Source organism: Microchirus variegatus (genome assembly GCF_963457635.1).
Source record: "Microchirus variegatus genome assembly, chromosome: 6".
Taxonomy (NCBI): Eukaryota; Metazoa; Chordata; class Actinopteri; order Pleuronectiformes; family Soleidae; genus Microchirus; species Microchirus variegatus.
In genome coordinates, this window is record NC_139807.1 from 28,165,983 (window position 1) to 28,184,794 (window position 18,812).

At 42.2% G+C, this 18,812-nt stretch overlaps 1 protein-coding gene across 4 annotated transcripts in view; it reads left to right on the forward strand.

The window, feature by feature from the left end:
- The window catches only part of sox6 (SRY-box transcription factor 6), a 172,080-nt gene that overhangs the window by 122,283 nt on the left and 30,985 nt on the right, over nt 1-18,812 (forward strand). For all 4 annotated transcript variants that reach the window (XM_083890973.1, XM_083890976.1, XM_083890975.1 and 1 more), the window contains 2 exons: nt 4,686-4,806; nt 9,740-9,819. In XM_083890973.1, coding sequence (XP_083747099.1) covers nt 4,686-4,806; nt 9,740-9,819 — 201 coding nt within the window. The remainder of the gene's footprint in view (nt 1-4,685; nt 4,807-9,739; nt 9,820-18,812) is intronic.

An 18,812-nucleotide genomic window follows, 5' to 3' on the forward strand; every position in this document is an offset into this window, starting at 1 on the left:
AATGAAGCCTGGGGGCAGATGGTGTGAAATTACATTATCCAGTACTTAGCAGCGCCATAAGACAAAGGAAGAGCAGTGCCAGCACAACAATGGCGCCGTATTTTACGAGGAGAAGGGAGGACGCTGCCCAAGTGCCCCGCTCACATCTGCTCCACTTTATTCTCTGACTCCTCAAGATCATCTTGGCAAGAGAAAAATCCTGGGCACTCAGCCCATACGTGGGTGAACTTGAATGAGAGTGGAAGGCAAACAGTATGTGAGCATTTTTTTCTGTTCTCTCCTTAAAAAAAAAAAAAAAAACTTCTTAATTTTCCTACTAATTTGCTTTTTTTGAAGAAGAAGAAGCATTTGTGAAAATGTTGAGATGTTGCTGCTCACTCTACTGTTATGTCGCCACCTTTGAAGAGCCTGGGAATCTGATTTGCCTTCTCTCGGACATTAGTTGCCGTAAATTAAACTATAATGTGCGCAGCTCATTACTGCAAATCACAACAATTCGTAGTCAATGCATTTAATTTCCCCTTCAGCGCACATTTACGCTCTGTCCTGCCTCAATGAATCTTGTATATTCGGGGCCCATATTTTAAGATAATAATCGTAATAAAAGCTGATATCCCCAGATGAAATGATATCATTTACATTTAATGTGCAGCGGAGGGAAAACGGCACCACTATCCGATGCCTTTTGTTGATGTCTTTATAGAAACACTGCATTTAATGCTGCTGTGTTTGTATCGCCGCAGTTTTTTCTGTTCTCTTGTTGTGTGACGATTGAAAAAAAGGATGATCATGAGTACACAACCATTCAAAGGCTTGGAAAATGCACTTTTTTCAAAGAATATAACATTAAATGCATCATAAATACACTGTTAATGTGGTAAAAGACTATGCAAACATGGAATGGAATATGTACATAGGTGTATAGAAGCCCATTTACAGTGTTCTAATGGTACATTGTGTTCGCTAATCGCGTTAGAAGGCTATTGGACGATTAGAAAACCCTTGAAAACCCTTGTGCAACAGCTGAAAACAGTTTTGCTGGTTCCTTGACGAAAGGGCGAAATTATTATTTTGAATTAGAGCTGAAACGATTAATCGATTATTAAACGATTACTAAATTAATCGGCAGCTATTTCGATAATCGATAATCGGTTTGAAGCTTTTTTCATGCTTAAAACAAGATTTCTGATCGTTTTAGCTTCTTAAATGTGAATATTTTCTTGGTTTTTTTGCTCCACGTAACAAAGAAATCATTAAAACTGAATCATTTTGGTTTGTGGACAAAACAAGACGTTCAAGAACATCGTCATTTCCAGGTTTGACAGGTTTATGGACCAAACGATTCATCGATTAATCGAGAAAATAATCGACAGATTAAAATAATCATTAGTTGCAGCTCTATTTTGAATGAAAATCATAATTTCTAATCTTGTCAATGTCTTGACTATATTTTCTATTCATTTTGCAACTCTTTTTATCAATACAAGTGTGACTTTTAATGGAAAACACAACAAAAATTTTATAGGTGACCCCAAACTTTTGCACGGTAGTGTACGTGTATGTTTGTCTTTAACTTTAAATGTTACACTTTAAGGTGCAGCTGCATTCGCTGATACTTTGACTTGAGAGATTGTTTTTTTTTTATCTGCGAGCAAAAAGAACATGTGCACAGAGAGTCGTGAATAATGTATTACGAAGGGCCGTTTTAAATCATCATCACTACTGGAAACAGTGAGTGAGTGACGTTTCGTTTTTCTGTATTTATTTCAAATATTTCAAATATTTGGCCGTCAATAACATAACTTCGAGAGAGAGAGAGAAAAAAAAAATGACATAACCTTTTATTTACTGGCGAAGTGTGTTAGTTCATTTATGCAATACATCTGTAACACACACACACACGCGGAGGCAGGCATGTGGACTTGAGGGAGCCTTTCTGTGACTGTACCACACATTCAGAAACAGACTCCATCTGGTTTTACAGTCCAAATACACAGACAGAGAAAAACTGTGTTCCCCCAGTGTCTCACCCCCCCCCCACCTGTCACTGGCCCTGCCTCATGTTGTGACATTAATTATTGTATTTTTCCATATGTTCCGTACGCGCAAGGCCAAAATCCATCGTTTCATCCATGCAGCCTGGAAACTTGGAACACAAATCCCACAAATCCCTATAAAGCAGCGTTTTATTTAAGGTCATTTGTCGCCGTCTCTCCTCGCACGTTTGTTTTTCTTCTGCAGCGACAGCACATTTTTTAACAGGATCACTTTGAGGAGAAGAATGACATACTTTTTTTCTATTCTTCTTGCACTGCAACTTCCTGCACTTGCACTTTGGTAAAAGCTCAGTGGACATAAAATAAAAATATTTCACGTTTATTTGGATTTTTTCAGTCGAGCTCTGCACCTCTGGACGGATCAATAAAGTAGTTTTAAGTAGTTTTTGTGAGAGAAACCGGGTGCAGCCACTTTGGTGCGGGGGTCTACGGGGGGGGGGGGGGGCGAGATCGTAGCAGACCTCAGCCAGAACATGGGGGGTGGAGGGTGGGGGTCTGCTCAGAGCAGGTTGATTTCATGCCCCAATGCAGCGGCGGTAATTGCACCCAGACCCGTTTTTATTGCGAGTTGATTTTAAGGAGGGACGAATGGAGAAACATTCTGTAAAGTGTTTATATTGGGGGTGGGGGGGAATGACCTTTATTAACCCATTTTCCAGGCAGGTTCCCCTGAGGTAGCGCTGGCTCAGTGCTAGATTAACTCTTGCAGCCCCGCGGTAGCAGAGCTGCTCCTCATCATGAGAGTTTCAGGAAGTGGGATAGGACAGTGCGATTGGACCTCGAAAACATGTGTACAGAAAACCCCCCTTAGACATACGCTACTCAGCCACCCCTTGACACACACACACATGCACGGAGTTTGTGCCGATTTATCCCCAGTAGACGAGTCAGCAGTGGAACAGACGCAGGCAGAAGATGACTTTAAAATTAAATACAGTATTTTTCCCTGTGGTCAAAACAGTCGTAGTAAATTACTGAATTGTCTTTAGGCTTTTATCATCTGAGTCAATGATCATCCAAGACTGTGTGACTCGCTGATCTTCCCTCAAGGAGTGTGTGTGCGTGTGTGTGTGTGTGTGTGTGTGTGTGTGTGTGTGTGTGTGTGTGTGTGTGTGTGTGTGTGTGTTTAGACCACTTTTTGGTGAATGCATCTTTCAGCACATGCAGGTTTTGTCTCCAGATGCCTCAGAGCAGAGGTTCTCAAAGTTTTGATACCTGAGGGCCAATTTAGGAACCCAATATTGGACTGAGGGCCGCCAAAGGAAAAAAAACAAGAAAAAAAGTTCTATAGTTCACACTTATTGGTCTGTATCCAGTAGGGGTGTGGGAAAAAAATTGATTCACATAGGAATCGCGTTTCTAATCATCCACGCTTCTGAATGGATTCATAAACTTCAAAAATCGATTTTTGAAAAAAAAAAAAAAAAAGTTTAAAGTTTCAATTTTCAATTTTTTTAAAACCACACAAAACACCAGTTTGTGTTGTTTGTGTACAGTTTATTGTTGTAACTTCTGGGAGAAAAAGGGCAGCTAGCCTAAGCTTTTATTTATGCAAGTTAATTACTTTGTACAGCAAGTAAGTTTTTATTTGTTTTGAATGAATAAATGTTAACTTTTTATCATAAGTTTGCCGTCGTGTGATCACATTATCTCATACAAACTCGAGAATCGTATGAACTGAATAGGTTGAATCGAGAACCGATTTTGAATCGAATCGTGACCCTAATAATAGGAATCGAATAGAATTGTGAGCCACCCAAAGATTCACATCCCTAGTATCCATTGGACATTGAAAGTGCGGCCCGGGGGCCAATGGCGGCCCGCAGAAACATTTCTGGCGGCCCGCAGTGAATTACAGTTGATAGTTTTAATCCAGGAGCTACTAAGCTTGTTAAATGTTTATTGGACATTACTGGACACAGACCAATAAGTGTAAACAAAAATACTGAGTATTTACCTGGTTTCTATATGGTGAATTTTAGTGTATTATTGGGTTATAAGCTGGTAATAAGCAGGTAGCTACAGCCCCCAATTACTAGCTATTTACCCAGTAAATATATGGTAACAGAAATGTGTAACTTGGTATTAACCTGTAATTAGAAGGTAAGAACAATGGCCAAAATACTGTTTAATTACCCAGTAAATTATAAAGCGTTATTATATTAATCCTTAAATTACATTATATTAACGCTTATATTACTTAATGCTAAAGTGTAGAACTGCAATCTGGTCATTAAAATTATTACAAATGGGATTTCTTTCTGTTTTTTTTTCCTTTGGCGGCCCTCAGTCCAATGTTGGGTTCCTAAATTGGCCCTCAGGTATCAAAACTTTGAGAACCAATGCCTTAGAGCCTCTCCTGTCCACTCTCTGTCCCACATGTTACCTCTTCTACCTGATGCTGAAACAATGCCTTTGATGTTAGAAAGGTAAAAATTGTGGTTCGGATTATTAAGAGCAGACTCGGTAACTCCGTCAGGGCCGTCATTTGGCCGCAGAGCCCCCCCCTCTGTCAGCACGCGTTAGGCAGAGCTGTGATCTCTGTGCCTCTGTGTGTTTCTGTGAACCGTGCCTTGTGCTAAGGCCTCTCTCTCTCTCTCTGATCTCTGCTCCCTATCTGTTCAGCAGGTCCAGGGTCACATGCCTCCGCTCATGATCCCCATTTTTCCACACGACCAACGCACTCTGGCAGCCGCCGCCGCCGCACAGCAAGGCTTTCTCTTCCCCCCAGGAATGTCTTATAAGCCAGGTAGGCTTGCAACTTTCTCTTTTCTCCCCCCCCCCCCATGTCTTATATTATGCATCATGACTACAGCTGCAATTAACGATTATTTTCGTGATAGGTTATTCTATGTCGATTATTTTCTCTTTTTTTTTTAAGTTTTAAAGTTTCTATTTTTTAAAAACCACACAAAACACCAGTTTGTGTTGTTTGTGTACAGTTTATTGTTGTAACTTCTGGGAGAATTAGGGCAGCTAGCCTTAGCTTTTATTTATGCAAGTTAATTATTTTGTACAGCAAGTAAGTTTCTATTTGTTTTGAATGAATAAATGTTAACTTTTGTCACAAGTTTGCCGTCGTGTGATCACATTATCACATTATCTGATACAAACTCGTGAATCGTACGAATTCTTATTGTTAAAAACGTCGATCGGCGTTTGTCAGACCTGGAAACGAGGATGTTCTCGAATGTCTTGTTTTGTCCACAAACCAACACGATGGTTGTGTGGAGAAAAGAAACAAAGAAAATATCCACATCTAAGAAGCAAAAACAATCACAAATCTTGTTTTAATCATTAAAAAAAACTTTTTCAAATATCAAAATAGGTGAAGATTAATTTAGTAATTGACTAATAATCGATTAACTTCAGTTTCAGTTACAATTTGTATGACTTTTGTTGTTACACAACATGCCAACATGTAACAGAGACGCACAGGAACTAACATTCCCACTTGAGGCCACTGACATGCTCTGCTCTGTCTGAACTTGGACTTCAGACCAAGCCTGGGAATGTTCTCATCTAAGTGGAACAATAGATATGGGCAGAGAAGCCGAGGAATGTAAACATGTCTTTGACATGAAAGTATCTTTCAGGAGTGAGCCGGCTGTAATCGTCCTTTTTTTTTTTTTTTTTTTTTTAAGTATCCACTGATCCAATAAACACAAAGGATCCACCCCGAAAACTCTAAAGTCCTTCCTGTTGTTACCGACGACATGCCATTTTAATCTCACACGATTATGCCCATTTGACAGCAAAGTTAAGTCATAAAAAAAAAAAAGGGACAATTATTAGATGAGGAGTTTCTTGGACGGGGGTTAGGAACAGGTTTTCACTGCTTGTAACAACAAATCTCTTTCTCCTGCTTTGTCTTTCAAATTGAGTAAAGACAAGAGCCGCAGCTTGAAAAGCATTTCTTTCTGAGTGTTTGCTGCAACATGTTGACTGATGTTCTGCCTCGTACACCCTCGTGTTATTGTGGGAAATTAAAGATGTGGTTTCAAATAATGCTACTGTATACATACACTATCTTTCAAAAGTTTGGGGTCACTTAGAAATGTCCTTATTTTTAAGGAAGAAGGACGAATCTAACATTAAATGAATCAGAAATACATTCTATACATTGTTAATGTGGTAAACAACTATTCTAGACTCTGGAATATGTACATAGGTGTATAGAGTATACATTTCCAGTGTTCTAATGGTACATTGTGTTTGCTAATTGCGTTAGAAGGCTATTGGATGATTAGAAAACCCTTCAAAACCCTTGTGCGATGATGTTAGCACAGCTGAGAACAGTTTTGCTGGTTCTTTGACGAAAGGGCGAAATTATTATTTTGACTAAAAATCATTTTTTCTAATGTTTTGACTATTTTCTGTTAATTTTGCAACTCTTTTGATGAATAAAAGTCTGACTTTTAATGGAAAAACACAAACAAATTGTACAGGTGAGCCCAAACTTTTGAACAGTAGTGTAAACAATTATACAAAGACAAATCCAAACATGTTTGTCTGCCGTAAAAAACATCATCAGAACAAAAGACGAGGGCTGAACGCGGAGAAAGGAAGTCAGCAGGTTCACAGCGGAACATCAGAAAAAAGGTGTGGTAGTGCAGTTAATGAATTAACTATAAAAACCCACAGGATGAAAAAGAAAGTCAGCTATTTTGGAACTATGGAGCCATGACAGCTTAAAACAAAGTGCCTGAGGGGGAGTCTTTTTTACCAGCGTGCTGCACAATAGATTTGACAAGGAAAATGTTTTAGTTCAAATCACAGGAGCTATTACAGAATCATGGTCAGGGGGTCGCCGTGTGTACGCTTTCTGGATAATTCATGAGTTCATGAAGAAATAGCAAAAGGGGGTCTGAAAATAAAACTCTCGCAGTGAGAAGAGGTATTTTCAAAAAAAAATAAAAATCTATCATTTCAATCGCTCCAACACAATATACACAATATTTCCAGAGAGTACAATGTTATCATCGCCACCCGCCGTGCATACAGGATGCTGCCGCGTCCTTCCTCCGTGAAGTGAGTGGCCGAGCACTCAATTCCAAGACTAAGGCACACTAATCTGATGTTATCATGATGAGACAGCCCCCAGGGACGGCTGCTTATGACCCCCAGCCCTGTGGTGCTCACATGGAAACGGGGTCATTCTAGCACCGCAGTAGCAAGTCATCACGGTGTCCACTGGCTGTGCTCAATGGCCTGCTCTTCCACGGTAGACAAGCACAGCCACGGAGTCATCGACTCGTCCGTTAAACAAATAGGTACGAGTCGGACTCCCCGGTCTGTTGACACAGACGTGGCCGCAATCAGTCTGATGAGCCTCTAAAGGCCACATTATACTTCTCCGACTGCGTAATGCGTTAGTAGGGGTCGCTGCGCAAGGTTGTTGTGCTTCTGGCTACATTTAGCAATGGCGTCCGAGAGAGAAAGACTGTTGTTGTTGTTGAAACAGTGGCCGTTTCTCACTTTTCTGTGTCACGGAACGCAGTTTTAGGATAATTTGAGGCGAGAAATTGGCCATTTAGAGTCTAAACATGTGCTGTGTGTATTAAGATATGACGTATTTATAGTTTGGCAGCGATGTTGTCGGCGGTGATCAGCTCCGCCTCTGTGGACGCTCGGTGCGCACTGTGAGCCGGCACAGAGCACCTTCGCTCGGCCTGTCCTGAGGACCAATCGCAGCTCTTGCCGTCTCCGTTGTCCCTTGACGGAGTGACGGACACTTAAAAAATATTTCGTGCAGTCGGAGACGACGCAGAGGCTCTACGACGGAGTATAAATTGGGCTTAATGAAGCTGCAGAATGATCTCACACAGTTCTCTTTGCCAGTCTTTCTCAAAGGCGTCACATGAGTGACGCTTAAAACTTGTATTCTTATTATTATTTCCAGTTGTCAATGAAAAACATTTATCTGATATGTTGGTTTATACGGCTACTGTGTAAAAGTTAAGAAAAATATATACATACATATATGTTACAGCAGAGGTCTCCAATCCACGGCCTAGCGCCAACGTTAACGCAACACGTAGTCCTGTAAAACAACGTAGCTTGACTCCACTATGCATGGAAACATACTGAGAGTGTTAGTAGATCAAGTTTGAGTCCCTACATGCATCATCATTTGATCCGGACTAATAAAGGATTTCAGCTACTGTACATCTGTCAATCCTTAGCCCCCGATTTATGTCTTGTATTTCAGCATCACATGAGCAGGGAAATATAGCCTGCTCTGACCACGGCGTCACCTGCTCTGCTCTCACGGACCTCAGACCCCCCGAGCACGGCATGGGATCATGGGCCACGGAGAGTTTAATAACAACAACAAACAGAAACACAGATTTAAATGTAATTCCTTGAGTCTGTTGCCTCGACGCAGATTCTGCGCAATCGGAGAAAGAGCCAGACCTCGGAGCCTGAGAGCCCCCCAAGCAGTGGGTGGGGGTGCTCACTTAGCACATGACCCCTCCCCAGGTTTCACATGACATCTAAAAGACACCCAGTCATTTATTATTCCCAAAGCCTTACGTCACAGAGAGCACAGAGCGAGAGAGAGAGAGACAGAAAGAAAGTGATGCCAAAGAAAGAGGAGGCATAGAAATAACCACACATCCAACACCAGCACTATTTGAAACCACCTCCGCTGTGTGATTTTATTTGCTCCCTAAATGGGGGGATTGAATTTCCATGGCGTGTATCACATTGTGCTGCGCTTGTACAAGATTGCAAAAAGTGAGGCGCGCATCGCGAGGGGCAAAGTGAAAGAGAAGGTCCATGCATTTGCCTTGTCTGTGGCTTAATGGCTCCATATGTTTGTGGGGAGAAGTGACAGGCAGAAGTGGGGTCTGAGCGAAGGCCAACTAACCCCCCCCACCCCCACCGCCCCCCACTCCACTCCAGACATATGCTTCAAACCACCCTCCTCTCTACAAACACTGTGCTGGCCCGTCTCACTGGGGCCGTGTACCCCCGTGGATATCACTCACACTGCAGCCGCTTTATCTGACAAACATGCTGATGCCAGGGCAACACTGTCAATAGTAATGAATACGGCGGCTATATGGAAACCTATTATTTCTTGCTTGATCACAGTGACAAGGCGAGACAAGAATGTGTATGTGTGTGTGTGTGTGTGTGTGTTACCCTTGTTATTGTGACTGCACACTTGTTCTAACCAGTTCACATACACAAGTGCTTTCACTTGGCTGCCAAAGCTATCACTCAGACACAAACAATGTAGTGTTGAACAATAGCCAGACAAGTCTACAGCTGTACCAACTGCCTGAGAGAACACGCTGAGCCTTTTTTTTTTTTTTTTTACATAACCACTAATTGAATACCAGGGGGATAGTTATAACATTTATTGCGAACACACACGCACACACACACATGCATGCATGCATCCATAACATAAGTTTTATTTCGCTGTCATGATACGTTTCCAGCAGGGAACGGTGTGAAATGTTCCGCAGTAATCCCGCTCCACTAGCACTAGATCAGCCTTTTGTTAATGCAGATGTTTGGGCTCGGAGCCGAGGTTCCTCGTTGCAATGTGCCACATCGCTGTGGCAGAGTTAGCGGAGGGCCCGCGCCGATCCGTGTTGGCACTCGCCCGCGCTCATTGTCTGGACCTGTGATGCATTGTTATTGTCTCTCTCTCCCTCTCTTGACAGGTGATAACTACCCGATGCAGTTCATTCCATCCACAATGGCAGCTGCAGCAGCGTCAGGACTCAGCCCCCTCCAGCTCCAGGTATGTACGGCGCTACGACAAAGAATGCTTGGGACGCCCGCCAAAGCCCTGGGCAGGGAGAACGGCTAAGCAGCTGTACGCTGAGTGACGAGCCGCACACTAAATAATTCTGGAAGCCCCTGGCTAACACGTGCTGATCATCTTACATATGTAATTTAATCCCATTTTATAGGAGGATTTATGATCTGCCCAGCAGAGGAGCAAAGGAAGATAATAGTTATTAGAGGAAATAAGAATCCCTTTAGTTTCCTTAATCGCCTGCCAGTGAATTTATCAGTGTGTGGAATCAAACATCTCCTTTATTTAACTGCTGTTACAATTAACTGTTTTTTTGTTTGTTTTTTTTTTACAAATAAGAAAGGAAAAAAACCGACGTGTGGTACAGTATGTGAAACTCAGTTAAGGATTATTAGGCAACAGCGATTTTGGGAGTGGTTCCAAACCCTACAGGCTTTTCTAACAGCTTTTCAGAAGAGAACTGAACCCAGGTCACAGCTTCACCTGAGGACAAAATGCTTAATATCGATAATTAACTGCCATCCATGCTCCGACGTTGTGAGAAATATAATAGTTAATCACAGCCTCTTCAGTTGGTGCATAAGTTTTCAGACTTTCTTATTTCCATAAAAGTTAAAAGAAGCCGGTAACTGGATTTTAAGCATATCTAGAAATCAGAATTGTTCTTCAAGAGCAAAAGATTAGAACACTTAAAGGGACACTGTGTAGTATTTATGGGTTTATATGACCCAAAATCTACTTTTTTATACATATTATGTGCTCCTGCATTGTCTAGTCGCTGTATAATAGTTTTTGTTTCATTTTCGTAGTGTTTCAAAAAGTCATGTAAAATAACATGGTCGCGGGCCACGGTTGCATAGTCACTGTTAGCAGCGAGACGCCATGTTTCTACCGGAGCCTGTAAGGACAAACGCGAGAGAACAAATCAAGCGTCGCTTTACTTGTAGCGGAAGTCCCGCCTCCTCTCTCTCCGCTTCGTCTGCTACGGCCGCGGTAGCTCGCCCTCTCCCTCGCCTCACGAACCTCATCTGCTGACACGGAGAAAGACGACGAGGACGACATTTGACCAGCTGCGGATACCGTAGCGCTCAGGGAAGGGAGGAGGTGAGCAGAGGAGCAGTCGTTGTTGTACATTTCAGCCTCTCCTCTAGATGGCACTATAAACTACTTACTTCACCTTTAAGTCACCACAGCGAACGTGATTCTTTTTTTTTTCATTAAAATTAGATTCTTAACAAACAAAAAGACTAAACATGGACAAGCTGAGGTTTTTCTTCTCGCACACGTGTCCATGAAAGTAAACGAAGGAGGAAGCACAAGTAAATTTGTTGTTGGAGTTTAGCTTGTGTATCAAAGCAAAGTCCGTTGGAAAAGAGTGGTTGTTCAGACAGACAGACAGACAGACAGACAGACTCAGGCATGCAGAGTCTATTTATGGTGGTGCATGAGGTCAGATGAGACAGTCATATCTGAAGGTTGGGGTGAGGAGGGCAGGCAGGTCTGCAGTCATTCATTCTGATTATGTATCTAACCCTGGGAAATGGTGCAAAAACACTGCCTCCAAAAAAACCACGGCTTGGCTGACCTTTCCAGTACACAGTCAACAAAAAGAGGTGCATTTTCCATTAATTGAAGCCTGTCACATATTTCCGCCTGCTGGCTGCTATTTACCCTGCGTATAGAGAGGCTCCCCTTAAAACAGCAAGGCAAGTCAAACATGCCCTTTTCTGCATGGCTCGGGATCAACAAACCATGTGACCGCTGCCACTTCCTCTACAAAGCACCAAGAGCCCGTTATTATGATTAAAAACGTTGTATATCGATCCAGACGGTCAATGAAGTTACAGTTACAGTCTCCTCCCCTTTTAAAGCAATAATAGCAGCAGCAGCAGCAGCACGCTTCAAACCGATTAATCCATCATCAAAATAGTTTCATTTAATTCATTTAGTAATCGATTAAAGCGGACCTAGACCGGAAGTTCCAATTAACGCTGTTTTTAAGTGTGTATCTGCGTCCTTACCTTGTTTAAGAAGCCCTGGTGGGTTCTAAACAAACATTTCAGTGTATGCAAGGGCGCTTTCACATCAACAGCAGTTGGTGCGCACCAAACGATCCATTCGAACCAAAAACTCTAGTTCGTTTCGTTTTCGTTGGTATGAAAGCATCAATCGCACTCGGGTCCGGATCAAATCAAGCGGACCGGGACCGCCAAAAAAAGAAATGGCCAATACAGAGAATGTAATAAACGAAGATCTGAGCAAGTAGCAATGTGCGAACGTGTTGCTCCATAGTGAGTCAAAATTGGCGCTTTTCTACCGGAAGATATAAACATATTGATGAAATGTCAATCGGGCCAATTTTGGTTCGTTTGCTGGTGTGAAAGCGGACCACACTGGAGTCATATGTTACATAATAACAATTGTATTGCCTGGTGCGGATCAAATAATCGAACTAGTGGTGTGAAAGCGCCCCTAAGTAGACCTCCATAACTAACATATATGTGCAACAGGACCACTCTAGGTCCGCTTTAAGAATGGATTAATCGATGAATTGTTTACGCCGAAGCTCTACTTCGGCGTATGCATGCATGTCGAGTGAAAAAGAGAATTATCATAAACAATGCTTCTGTGTTAAAAACAGTTTTAACTCTATTTGCTTTAACTGGAATGACTAAAAAGTAAAAGTGAAGTGACTAAACCTGTTCCATCTGCAAGTACACAACACACACACACACGCACAACACATATGGCTGAACACCATTAAGACATCTCTCCCTGTCAGCTGCATGGCAACATATAATTTCCACCAATTTACTCAGTTTAGATTGTGCAATATATGAACCTTAAAAAATGATCTGATTGGAATAATTAATTCCCACAATGCAGCAGAGGTAATGTGATCAGCCATCCAGTCAGCGAGCATCGCCGCTCCGTCAGTCTTAATGTTGGCTGCACAGTCTCTTCACAATCTCCTCGTGTCATAACAGTCTGGGATCCTCCCTCCTTCCCCTGCCCTTAAGAGAAGAAACCCCCGGCGAGGTAACAAAGGCTTAAAGCTGATGGATGTAAATGAATCTTCTAGGAGGCTTTTTGAGTGTTGGAGACTGTAATTTGCTTGTCAATACAGCGGCGATAGCATCAGTCTGCTGGCTGGCAGTCTGCGAGTGGCTGTCACCGGGCGTTGCTGTACCACAGGGCAATTTCACTCAATGTTTTCCTGACAGATTGGCTCTCGTTCTCAACTCACAGGAGAGCGGGAGGGTAAACTATCCCCGCGCAACATGCCCCTCTTCATTAGTGGCCCACACAGAGGCAGGATGAGCCCGTGGACCAGCAGGGAAACAATGGCTCCATCGCTGCCTGTCCTTCTCTGATTACAACGGACACCTCTCACCTAACAGAGGAAATTGTGCTCAGATTGTCTCCACGCCTCCTGTTTTCAAATCGAGCGAAGAGACAAGAAGGGCATTTCCCTAATTCTACAAAAGGAAATTTGTGCATTTAACATCAGCGGTCGAGTGAAAAACAATTTACTTCAGGTCAACATTAACTGAATATACATCAGCCTTCCTTTTTACAGCATAAGTCAGGACGTTGGGGCTTAAGCCATTTTAAAGAAAGGATTATTGGATGAAACAAAAACATCTGGGTTGTTTTCTGTGTGCACTGTATCACGAACGAGACAAATAGAAATCTTTGCTTTCACTTAGTTGAAAACCTTGTTTTCTTTCTCTAACTGATTTGCTTGTGTGAGTTTTTTCTGCATCTTGCATCTCACGTCTGTGTGTGTGTCACTCGTCTTTTTCTTTTCTCATGCCGTCTGTGTTTGCTTGGCTTGACCTCCTTTAACCCCAAATGAAGACTATCACAACACTATAAATTCTCATAGGGCAAATGTGCGCTAAAACCGCCGATATTATTTTTGAGGTGGTAAACAAGACTTTTTCAAGATAAATACGTTCGATGAATCGATCGTAACTTCAAAACAAATATCTGCAAATTTACGTTGTTTGCAGTTTAAGGGTGAATTCCAATTCCTTGCTTAACCCTCAATCTCAAAAATGCGCGCTCCCTCTAGTGCAAGTGCTGTCCCGATTCTCAGAAAAACTAAGCTGAGGGGCAAGTTTAAGAGCTGTATCACTACCCAGAATGCATTGCCTGTTTTCACATAACAAAGATGGATTTTCTTTGTTAATAGAGATATAAAAATGATGAAAACCATTGTATTATCTTAGTTTAGGCCATTATGGATTACTGACGTCATTGTTGCGTAACATTTATTTTTATTTTACGATCTTTTATCAATAGCCGGTGCGGACAAGCGATCGTTTGCTATGGTTTACTTTTCAATAAGTCGTGGTGTGTGGTAACTGTCAGCTGAATATGTCCGTGGTTGTGGTATTTGTATGAGTATCATCTTATAACTAACTGACAACCTAATAACTTGACTGACAAACGGATCGTAATAAATAATCCTGACGTAAATGTGTTCTTCTTCTTTTTTGGAGTTGACAGACTGGACGCAGCTTTCGTGTTATTCTGCCCCCTACAGTCTGAAGACGGTATCTGCATTTAAGGGGTGTCCCATTTCTAAGTGACAAAATAACCCTCAACACTTGGTTTTGAGGGTCAGTTAAGATTAAGGGTTGAGCTTGAGGGTTAAGATTGAGGGTTAAAATAGGAATTGGAATTGGCCCTTAGTTTAAATGTATTTAAATCTTCGATGAGTTAAGAAACCCCCTTTGCAATTACTAATCAGCTGCAATGTAATGACATCTCTCTTTAGGTCCATGATAAACCTGACTCAGCTTCAGCTCATGTTTCCGCTCTGAAGAGGAAAAGCAGCACAGTTTTTTTCAGCACCAGATTCCAAGTAGACTCGGGTGATAAGAGAGTTACAGTGTGGGAGAACACAGGAAGAAAGTGGGAGCTCATCAAACTGCGTATTATCTTTTGTTTGGATGTAAATGGATGTGAAGTACAGATGTAACATGTGAAGCACTTTTGACTTTGAAAGAGGAAGCGAGAAAGAGACGAGGAGGAGGAGGAGGATGGTAGAAAAAGAGAGAACGGACATACTGTAGAGAGCAGCTGCTGAGGAGGTGGGGTCTTTGAAGGTAACCCAGAGCAGTGCTGCTACGCTAGCTCTGTGCTAATAGGACGGGCTAGGTGAGCAGCTGGATGGAGGCAGCGGTGAACAGAGGGACAGATGGACAGATAGAGTGGATAATGCAAGGAGCAACACTGAATTGGTGGAGGTGGGGGGGGGGTGATCGTCGTCTCTGGAGCCCATCGGCTTGGAGAAATACGCACACGTACATTTAGTGGATTTTGTTTGTGAAAGGCAGAGAGAAACATTCATTTATATTTTATATTAATACTGTAGATAAAACTACGATAGAAATAGAGGAAAAAAATAAATGCACAAGGTTGGGAGGAGGGGGTAAGAGCAGAGCAGGTTGGGTGCCAGCAGATGAGACAGATGTTGAGCCATACTGGAAAGCATCGGCACAGTGCACCAGGATGCTTTTCCTCCGCTCCTGACATCTGGGTCTGGCCTGGGTCAGCCTGCCTGGTCGCCATGGGCAATGAGCCTGTACAAGCCTTGTGGCAAACGGGGCTGGCGCTGTGCTGCCTTTTAAATGGTGCGGTGCACTGAGGCACAGTTAATGCCCTCAATATCCAGCCCAGTGCTCAGCGGCCCAGGCCACGCAGAGGTGAACGAGACATTGACAGACAGACACACACTTTCAAACACAAAGAGAGATTATATTATTATAGAAGATTATGCGATTATACTGATCTCGTCAAACGCGTGTCAGGCTTTTTTTTTGTTTTATTATTTTTTAATTATCAAACCATTTTTGTATTTATTTGTCGTTCTGACAAATATCTTATATCAGGGGTTCTCAAAGTTTTGATACCTGAGGGCCAATTTAGGAACCCAACATTGGACTGAGGGCCGCCAAAGGAAAAAAACCCAGAAATAAATCCCATTTGTACTCATTTTAATGACCAGATTGCAGTTCTACAGTTTAGCTTTAAGTAATATAAGCGTTAATATAATGTAATTTAAGCATTAATATAATAACGCTTTATAATTGACTGGGTAATTACCCAGTATTTTGGCCATTGTTCTTACCTTCTAATTACAGGTTAATACCAAGTAACACATTTCTGTTACCATATATTTACTGGGTAAATAGCTAGTAATTGGGGGCTGTAGCTACCTGCTTATAACCCAATAATACACTAAAATTCACCATATATAAACCATTTAAATACTCAGTATTTTTGTTTACACTTGTTGGTCTGTATCCAGTAATGTCCAATAAACATTTAACAAGCTTAGTCGCTCCTGGATTAAAACTATCAGCAGTAATTCACTGCGGGCCGCCAAAATTTTTTCTGCGGGCCACCATTGGCCCCCGGGCCGCACTTTGAGAACCAATGTCTTATATTGTTATGCTGTGATTCTACAAAGTATTATGCTGCAGCAGACATAGAAGTCAGAAGAAAGGAAGTGATCATGCTTCATATCAAGCCATACAAGCAGAAGCTGCTCATTGTAAATGCACGTCACGCTTTGAAAAAAAAAAAAATGCCGAACATCATTATCAGCAGACTGCGTATGCTCAGTTAAATGTCACAGGCAGAAAAGTGAACCTCCACATTTAACCTCTGCTGCCTCCAGAGGGCATGTTTTTAATTACCAGGGGCTAACAGGCTGACCTTGGGTGTGCTGCACTCACTTTAAATCCATGCTTGCTGAGATCTGTTTGACTCCACTGGGAAACAAGGGAAACACAGGGGTCAGGAGAAAAACCTCAGATTTTCTGTTTGTCTGTTTCCCTAGTTTATGGTATTTTTCCCAATAATAAAAAAAAAACACTGCTGCTTTTAGGAGGGGAAAACAAATATTGCTTGCACTTATCATAACACTGGTTTTTATACGCACACACTTTAGATAATGGAAAACGGTATGAAGTTTTTCCTGCCTTAAGCCCAAAGAACATTTTACTATACACAGGCACATTTTGCCAGATTTCTTTTTAGCACACACATTGAAATCTCATTAGCTATTATTTCATTTTTCCATGAACACAATTATTATATTTGTCCTGGAACATGTATTTAAGTTAACACATAGACACAGAAGGGTCCTAAGCTCCTCTCAGGCTTTCACTTACTCCTCCAATACCCCAGAGTTGGGACATTGACTTTCAGCTTGACCCTCATTACCATGAACCTTTTGCTGCCCCCACCTGGCAAGTAGATGTGAAGAAGAGGCTATTAGACGTGAGAAAGACAAGTGGGAAGCAGGCAGATGTCTTCTGCTTAGGGAGAGCATGCAGCCTTGGCAGGAAGCGTAATACCTCAGCCTTTGACACCTCATTGCCCATTCTATTGACAACTTCCTGTAAGGATTTGAAATTCTTTCTTCGTGAAATGTCAAACTATTATAGTCTGTGTCTAACCACACCACAGAGCAGGAATAAAATCAAAGACAAAACACACTTGAACACTGACTTTAAAAAAAAAAAAAATCCTTGAGCAGTGTACGGCGTGTTAACACACCTTTCCTTTGCCCTCTGATTTATTTCTTGTTCTTTGACTGTTCCTGGTTACAAAGCGAGTCGTTCTTTCTAACCACATGGCACTGAACTGGGGCTGCAGCTATCAAATATTTTTGTAATCGAGTATTGAACCAATTATTTTTCAATTAATCGAGGACGCAAAATGCAAAATTATTATTATATTTTAAAAATCTGATTACTCTTGAGCATTGGTTCTTAAAGTGCGGCCCTCGGGCCAATGGCGCTGGCAGTTGATAGTTTTAATCCAGGAGCTACTAAGCTTGTTAAATGTTTATTGGACATTACTGGATATAGACCAATAAGTGTTAACTGTAGAACTGCAATCTGGTCATTAAAATTATTACAAATGGGATTTTTTCCTCGTTTTTTTCCTTTGGGGGCCCTCAGTCCAATGTTGGGTTCCTAAATTGGCCCTCAGGTATCAAAACTTTGAGAGCCCCTGCTCTTGAGGAATGATCGGTAGAATACTCGATTACAAAAATATTAGATAGCTGCAGCCCTAGTAAGCTACATTAAATCAGCTAACCCATCAATGGGAGTCGTACCTATGTTTCCCGGGTCCTATGTTCCCCGTTTTTCCCAAAAAAAGGTCCTATGTTCCCCACTTTGTGGAAGCCTGGGTGTGGAGCTCCAGGGTAAAGGGTTAGGGTTAGGGTAGGGTCCTATGTTCCCCGGGTCCTTTTGGGTGAACAGCGGGGAACATAGAACCCTTTTTCAGAGAAAAGGTCCTATGTTCCCCGGTCACATACAAAGCGGGGAACATAGGACCCGGGGAACATAGATACGGTCCCTCCCCATCAATGTTTACGTTAGCGTGTGCCGGCAGCGTCAACAACTGGATGCTTTGGGCTCAGACGCTGAATCGTTGAGGACGTGCTGTTGTGCTATACGCCAGTTGTAGTTTACAGTGGTTACACTGCACCTTGTTGGCTTCCTGTTTAAGCGTGAAATGGTCCCACACTTTGGACATTTTTTCTGCTTTTTTTACGGGGCTGTTTCACTCGCAGCTGAAATCCGGATGTGTGGTGTGCGTCTGCTAAAACGGTCCGTGTGCAACAATAATCGCGAGATAAAACGAACACGAAAAGGAATTTTTTTTGAGTAATCATTGCAGCCCTATACACTGACCTGCAAATCAGTGCTGAAAAAAGGGCGCATCCTGATTCCTGACTGTGACTAATTCGAGGCGATCTCTAATTACGCTCTCTTTACAAAAAAGTTCTTCCCCACTCAAGGTCAGGGCCGCGCACACAGAGCGACAAGCCTGTTAGCAAACATCTGTCCGACAGACTCCGCCGCTGCTGTCGCTCCGAGTCTCACATGCAGCCCCGGAGAGAGACAGGAGGCGAATGAAGAATCTTCTCTCTCATTCTCTGA